The sequence below is a fragment of the Petaurus breviceps genome, unplaced genomic scaffold (assembly GCF_028583685.1).
Source record: "Petaurus breviceps papuanus isolate PSGF00001 unplaced genomic scaffold, PetGlider_PUasm1.0 90977, whole genome shotgun sequence".
Classification (NCBI taxonomy): Eukaryota; Metazoa; Chordata; class Mammalia; order Diprotodontia; family Petauridae; genus Petaurus; species Petaurus breviceps.
The window spans coordinates 12,446,926-12,455,107 of record NW_027187391.1 but is presented as its reverse complement, the minus strand read 5'-3'; the positions used below and the strand labels follow the sequence as shown (position 1 = coordinate 12,455,107).

General features: G+C 32.4%; 1 protein-coding gene and 1 long non-coding RNA gene across 7 annotated transcripts in view; one reads left to right on the top strand and one right to left on the bottom strand.

Moving 5' to 3' along the window:
• The window catches only part of LOC138153223 (uncharacterized), an 89,194-nt gene that overhangs the window by 52,647 nt on the left and 28,365 nt on the right, over positions 1-8,182 (bottom strand). The window lies entirely within an intron of this gene.
• EYA4 (EYA transcriptional coactivator and phosphatase 4) overlaps positions 1-8,182 on the top strand; it is a 335,518-nt gene that overhangs the window by 312,127 nt on the left and 15,209 nt on the right. For all 6 annotated transcript variants that reach the window (XM_069077351.1, XM_069077350.1, XM_069077346.1 and 3 more), the window contains 2 exons: positions 6,304-6,362; positions 6,470-6,630. In XM_069077351.1, the coding sequence (XP_068933452.1) occupies positions 6,304-6,362; positions 6,470-6,630 (220 nt within the window). The remainder of the gene's footprint in view (positions 1-6,303; positions 6,363-6,469; positions 6,631-8,182) is intronic.

The window sequence follows — 8,182 nt, the reverse complement described above, 5'->3', positions numbered from 1 at the left end:
GAGGGAGGGAGGGAGGGAGGGAGGGAGGAAGGAAGGAAGGAAGGAAGGAAGGAAGGAAGGAAGGAAGGAAGGAAGGAAGGAAGGAAGGAAGGAAGAAAGGAGGGAGGGAAGGAAGAAGGGAAGGAGGGAGGGAGGGAAGGAGGCAGGGAGGGAGGGAAGAAAGGAAGGAAGGAAAGAAAAAAAGGAGAAAGGGAGGAAGGGACTGGATAATCTACATGCATAATTAGCCCTTGAATAATTGAAAATTAACTGTAATAAGTTGAGCAACCAATGCTCTAATATCCAGAGTTAATACAGCCTCTATTTAGGAACCTACTTTACAATTATTGAGTCATTTGGGCATTGGAAAAAAAGTTTTCCTTCATGCATAAGGGAAAAAAAGTTTCTACAGAGGTTTTCTTGTATTTATTCATTAATTCAAAAAAATTGAATTTTTTTATATTGGTCTACATCAAAATGAAAATCTTCCTATGCAGATATCATTTAAAGAAAAAAGAACTAAATTAATGTGACTTAAACTATTAAAGTTACTGAGATCTTTGAACCAATTTTAGTAGCATTTGAGATCTATCCATACAATGAAAAATTATGTTCATCCCAATAATATATGTACCATAAGTATGTTGTATAAATAGATTTTTTTTTAAGGATAGGAAATTACTTTTTTTTCTGGATGATGGAATTACTGTCTATGTAAAAGAAACTTTTTTAATGGGCAGTAGAAGTACTCATTACTCTCATGCAATTTATAAGTTCTAAAGAATAAAAATTAGTTATTGAGGCATGTTTTCAAATAATTCTACTGCCAAAATAAGTGTGACATATAAAATGATTTTATAAAATATGTAAATAGGAAATGTATTTTAAAGTCATGTAGTTTTGAACTTCCTACATAAAAAAAGTGTTCAAGTTTTCAGATTTGCATCCTATCTTAAGACAGGTCACATTTTTTCTGATAGTAGAAATAAAAGGATAATTATCCTAATTTGTATTTAGAAGCAACTTTTCCCTAAAATATTTCAAAATGCATTTTAAACCTTTTTAGAAATTTCATTTTAACCTTAAAAATGTTATCAATAGCAAAAGCAGAATTCTCTCTGTCTGTCTCTCTCTCTCATTGTAGAACATATGGGACAAATTCAAAGTATTACTCTATATTTTCAGGTAGAGACTAAGACAGAAAAGGTGGCAGTAATATGCTACAAGATTTTTTAAATTCCATGAAAAAAGTGAACACTAGGAAATGTGGTGTATGTACATATCATACAAATATTTTATTAGTCACTATTAAATAAAAGAAGTTAGATATCTTCTTTCCTATTCTATGAATTCATTATAAAAACTGTGGTGACTGGGATTTTTTCTGGTGAGTTATTTTTTAAGAGCTTATTACAAATTCCTTTTTAATTAAAACTAAAAGCCTATGTTACCCAACATTGGATTTATCAATCACTTCACCAGGCTTTTGGAATATTACTTGGGGGCCATCTTCAGATACTGAACTCCCTTTGAATGAATCAATTTTATATAGTTCGTTATACTGAACCATCTGAAAAAAATGAGTACAACCAATGTGTAGAATGAGATAATCCAGGAATAAATAAAACTCTCCAACAGCAATTAGATCCACCATTCTTTATATTTCTTACCTATAGATGAACAATCATTATTCTAGAGAGCATATTTATTTGGAAGTGAGCTCATTTTTCATTTTAATTGACATGAAATTCATTTCACTGTGAGCAGAAAATGCCTGAACAATTTGTGCTGCTAGGTGGCAGGCACCTTTCCCACTACACACAGATACATACACAAAGCATGTTTGCACACACACCAAAACAAATACAGTTTCCTCACATAGTAGTAGGGTAGGGTACTGTGCTTAACTACAAGGAAAATTTTAGGAAGATTGCTACTTGTTCATCCTTAGACACTTGAGGTTGAGCTGCCAAAGAGTAACTTTCCTTTCAATTTATTATGGGTTTACTCAAGAATCTAAATCTTAGTAGCTAGCACAACTTGTGTGGTCACAGCTGCTGGCAACTTCTATAGTTTCTGAGAAGATACAAATTAAAATTCTTCTCTGTGATAACCACTGTTTTTATTTTAATAATAACTTCCTGCCAACTGTTTTCTAAAGTTGAACATTAATTCTTTGACTACTTATTACTAGGGAAAAATACAGTAAAATCTGGGCTCATATAAATGTTGAAAACAAAAAGCCTAACAGTATATTAAGGAATCATTTAGCTTTAGATCTCTGAGTCTTCAGTCTTGTGATTCTGTGGCCCTATTATAATGAACTACAAAACCCAGTGAGTTCTCAAATCTTTATTACGTCATCATTCTCAGACCCATGATTTATGAGTGACAAGTCTGTGCTCCCCTCATTTATTAATGGTAGATAACTAAGCCATCTATGATTATTGGTAGAACCTTTATAAAAAAAAAGTTTTACTAAAGAATTGAACAGCAGGCTAATTAGAAGCATGATTTCACTTTAAGGCCTTTCCCAAGTCTCTATTTTTTTTTTAATGGGGAACAATTATTCAGCAAGATATAGATGCCAGTTTGACTTTCCATCACCAATACTTACTGCAGGAGAATATTCCAGATTCAACAGGCATACTTAACTATGGACAGATTTGAAGAGAATAAAATTATAAAAACTTTAAGCACAGAGTTCATACTAAATATTTAGATTGGATACTTTTGTATTAGTTTTCAAAAGTCTGATTATATGCTCATGAATCATATGAGTTAATCCTTGTAATGTGTGCAGAATTCCTCTACAAATCAAAATATAAGGGTATTCAAACCAGAAGTAACTTTTTAAATTGGCATTAAATATCCCTATGCCAATGAAATCACACAAGCCATCCAAAAAAATAAGGTTACCACATAAACACCTGGGCTTCTCAGTATAAGATCCTATCCAGTGATGAATACATGGTGGTGGTGACCTGGGTTCTGCAGTATTGGCAGCTAAGCTCAGTTTATAGAAGATCTTAACAACTCAGTGAGACTTAAAAAAAAATCTTTGTCTCACATCAGATATCAACCAATCTGAGTTCAGAAAAACTCACAAAATTATTCCCGAGATGATGAATCTTTTCTGGCACAAAAAATGGACAAAATTAGTTGACCTGGGTCATAAATAAGTCATTAACTGCATCTGTGGGAGAAGCACCCAAATGGATAAAGTAATGGCTTAGTGGTTTGGAAAAGCTAACTCTTGTGAATGTCTTCATTAAATGTCATCAACAGCATATTTACAACTAACTTCAGAGACTACACTTTGCTGCTAAAAAACAATTCTAATATTTCTATACTCATTTTAATTTTCATTTTAAGTTGGCATCATATAAAGACTGTTACTATGCTCTAGATTTAATTTGTAGAAAGGCTATTACACATTGTGAAAAAATATTTTCTCTGTAGAAAAAAAATCTTATATTTATCTATGAACTTGGGGACTAATGGAATTTAATGAAAGCCAGGAAACTATGTATATTAAATGTTCAAAAATGTAACTCATAAATATCTGAATCACACAAATTGTATATGTTGTATATACATATTTGCATGTATGTGCATATATTCATGTGTGCACATATGTATACACATCTACATGTAGATATACATATGCATAAACACATACATATGGATGGGTGGATGGATGGATGTGGGTGGGGGCACATAAGAGCCTCATATAAGGAAATCCATCATGAGAAATCTCTCTTTTCCAGTGCAGATAATCAATTGTTCTGTATGTCAGGATCTTAGAGAGTTCCCTAGGATCAGGGACACAGAGTTAATATGTGTAAACAGCATGATTTGAACCAGTCATTCTGACTTTAATTCAAGCTTTACTTCACTGCCTCAAAATAATATGATCACACACACACACACACACACACACATATAGGTACTCAGAGTTACTCAGCAGTGACCTACTGATTAAATCTCAGGGATGAAATGAAACCTGAGACACTAGCTAGAAGTTGCTTCTGTAAAGTATTGTTGCTAAGTCTTAAGTATTTGATTACTAGACTATCAAAAAATCTGATAAATGTAAATAATTATATTAACAAAAGGAATATTATCCTATAAGGGATATCTGAAAAATCTCAGAGGCATGCCATCATACTTGTTTAAATGAGTACTTAATATGCTTGAGCAAGCAGAGATGAGTAAAATGATTAAGAATGAAAAAAAGAGAAAAGCCAAATTGTATACACACATATATATGTATACATACACACATTGTATATATACATATATGTATAGATATATGTTATCAAATTCCATTCCTATTCAGTCAGATTTTCCATGATTTTCTGAGGGAGCATTCCTATAACACTTGCATATAAAAACAAAAATGCAAGTCTGGCATATTATGTGCCCACACTTGACAAGGTTTTCTTTTGTGCAAGATAATACTTTTGTTTTTTTTCTGGAAGGTCCCTCCCCTTTCACTCCAAATCAGTCAATCAAAATTATTCTAATCAGTGAAAAAAAAACCCTGAACACAAGAAAAATAATAGTGACAGCATTATATTATATTATTACTATTTTATTATTATATAATTTATTATAATGTATAATATATTATATATTCTATTATATCATTATATTACTATTATATTAATTAATACAATAAGAGAATCTCCCCCCACCCCGTGCTATTTAGACCTAAATAGAGGACAAATAGATATATCCTACTATAGTTAAATATATGTATATGTGTATACACACATATGTATATGGGCAGCTAGGTGGTACAATGGGTAGAATACTGGGTCTGGAATCAGGAAGAATCATCTTCTTGAGTTCAAATCTGACCTCAGAGACTTACTAGCTATGTGACACCAAGGCAAGTCACTTGACCCTGTGCCTCTATTTCTTCATCTATGAAATGAGTTGGAGAAAAAAATGGCAAATTGCTCCAGTATCTTTGTTAAGAAAACTCCTACTGGAGTCACAAAGAGCCAAACACAACTGAAATGCCCCAACAATAAGAAAAATATATGTGTATGTCATATATGTATGTATTTATATCCCATATCTGTGTATATGTGTATATTGCCAGTGCTGCTTTTTATAATATTTCATGGTCAACTAAATGCAGAAAGACATGGAAAATTCATAGGAAACTATAATCTATGGAACCATTTTTTTTTCCTGAACACCTGCTAAAAATTTGGATGCATTTTTATTTACTGTAAAGGTTGGGTTTTTATAAGTCACATTGACACTTCCTCTCAGGGAAGCTGAACATAAACTCATCCAAGGGGAGAACAAGTCAAAACTTCTTTCCCTGAAGAAACAGAGGTGGGGTGAAGCAGCCCTCTAACATCAACCTGCTTGAGTAAATGGCAATCTCCTGGAAAGACCTTTGCTGCCAGGACCTGAATGAAGAAGGAAAGAGAATCTGGGGGGAGAAGAAGGAATAGGGTTCTGCTGTTTCTCTAACTCAAATAATTTTCATTGATTCTGACACCATCTAACATGATCAAAACCACCACAGGGTAGTAAAGAAACAAGGGGCTAGGTGACCCCTTAAAACCAACAAGCAATGCCCTTTATTTGGCTTGCTCAACAAGGTAATACATAGGTTTTACAATGTTACTTGTTCCTTTTCACAAAAGGAACTGCTTTTTTATAATATTTCATGGTCAACTAAATGCAGAAAGACATGGAAAATTCATAGGAAACTATAATCTATGAAACCACTTTGTAGAAACACAACAAATAATAAATAATAGTGATCACTTGGTTTTACAGAATTTGTTTAAACTTAGATCTTCTTTGCTCCCCATCTTTTGGATTAACAAAATAATCACTTAAAAATTTGCTTTGATGTATTAGTGGTAGTAAAAGAGAAGGGAAGAAGATGAGGAGAAGGAAGGGGAAATAGGAAGAAATAGAAAACAAGGTTGAAATGGACAGAGGGAAAGTAAGTAGAAATAGAAGAGGGAGAGGAAGAGAAGAGGAAGAGATTTGTTGATTTTTTTAAAAATAACTTTTTAACAGATTCTGCTTTGGCAGGGGAGAAATTTTCGGTACTTTTCAAGCTTGAGAAAACAATAGAAAATTGAATTTAGCAGACAAATGTCACCGTATCAATACTGCCATCTTCTGGCCTTGGTTGCTTGTTCAGTGAGGAAAATCACAGATTTGTACACACACACACACACACACACACACACACACACACACTTTTAAAAATGGCAAAAAGAAAAGCATGTCAGAATGTTTTATCATTTGGAAAGAAAATGACTTTTTAAATGTCTTTGACAGGAGTGTGATCAAGTTCATATAGATGATGTTTCTTCTGATGATAATGGTCAAGACTTAAGGTGAGCATACTTTTCAGTAATACTATTTACTATAGAAATTGAATAAATGAGATTTGCAAATGTAATTATTTCTTTTATTTATTTTTAATGTATTTTGGGTGTTGCAGTACCTACAGTTTTGCAACTGATGGCTTCCATGCAGCTGCAAGTAGTGCAAACCTTTGTTTGCCAACAGGTGTTAGAGGAGGTGTTGACTGGATGAGGAAGCTGGCTTTTCGTTACAGAAGAGTAAAAGAATTATATAATACCTACAAGAACAACGTAGGAGGTATGTATGTTTCTTGTTTCCTTTATTGCATAAAGATGCACTAAGGCAGAGGTTCTTAATTTTTTTTTCCTCTTATGGTTCTCTTTAGTCTGGTGAAGTCTTTGGACCCCTTCTCAAAAAAATGTTTTCAAAAGCATAAAATTATATATATATATATATATATATATATATATATATATATATATATATTTAAAACAAGTTTACATACTTTAGGTTAGAACCTCTTCCCTGAGGAAATGGTAAAATAGCAGACAGTAGCTGTCTTCCAACAATAGTAAAGAAGTTGCAATTTTTTAAGGCTAAATGACTTTGAACCTGCATTTTAAGTTTATAGAATTGATGCCAATTTTGCATAAAAGAATGAGCAACCAGTAAATGAGCAGCTGTATCAAGAGAATTTCTGTGAGGTTTTCTCTTTACTAAATTTTACAGATAGGTATTTAATCAAAATGATTAGCAATATAGTCTATGAAGGATTCTCCTTTGATTGGTTCTCCAGGTGTTTTGAGCATAAGAACATAGTTAAAAGAAAAAAAAGGGGGGGCAGAAAGATCTGTAGACTATACCAGTGGGAAGATTTCACGAAGGGGAAAATATATTAGCATATCATGTTCAGTGGATTACATTTTTTTTAATTCTAAAAGAGAAAAATAGAGACTTCCTGTAATTTTAGATCATTCTCAAAAGACCCCATTAATATCCCAATTTTAAACTACTCTTATTTATAGAGACTTAAGGTTATTATTTTTAAAATAAAAATTTTATAAGGAGTAAAAGAAAAGAAGAAAGAAAAAAGGAAAGAATTTCCTGTGATTTTAGGTGATTCTCAATGGACCCTATTAATATTCCAATTTTAAACTACTCTTATTCATAGAAATTTAATTGTACTTATTATTTTTAAAATAAAAATTTTACAAGGAATAAAAGAAAAGAAAAAGAAAGGAAAATAATACACTTGATAATTTGGCATCTCCTCTGGATAGTACAACCCACCATCAAAATTTTATAGATATTATAAGAATTGGGTATTAGATCACTTCCCGAAGCTTTAATTTTTACTATTCTTAGTCTAACTTCATTATTAGCTTATATAAAGCTTCTACAAAGGTAAGAATTCTTTATCTTATCTTCTTTTAAGTATCATGGATAGGAAACAGAATACAGGAGTGATTCATAGAAACTTTTCATATATAAAGAGAATTAAACACAAATAATTTTAAATAGAACACTACCAATTTGTAAAATTAATTAGAACTAAATCTTTCTAGATACCATTCCAGTTTTGTATGCAGCACATTAAACGTAATCTCCCTTATAGAAACAGATGATGGTTACAAAGAGCAGTAGCATTCTGATTCCTTTTCATAGGAGTCCACTTAAAAACATTCATAAGGTAATCATCTGTCTCCTTTTGTCTACAGCTGCAGAGTAACCATGAAAAACAGGGATGTGAGAAGGAAGGAAGGAAGGAAGGAAGGAAGGAAGGAAGGAAGGAAGGAAGGAAGGAAGGAAGGAAGGAAGGAAGGAAGGAAGGAAGGAAGGAAGGAAGGAA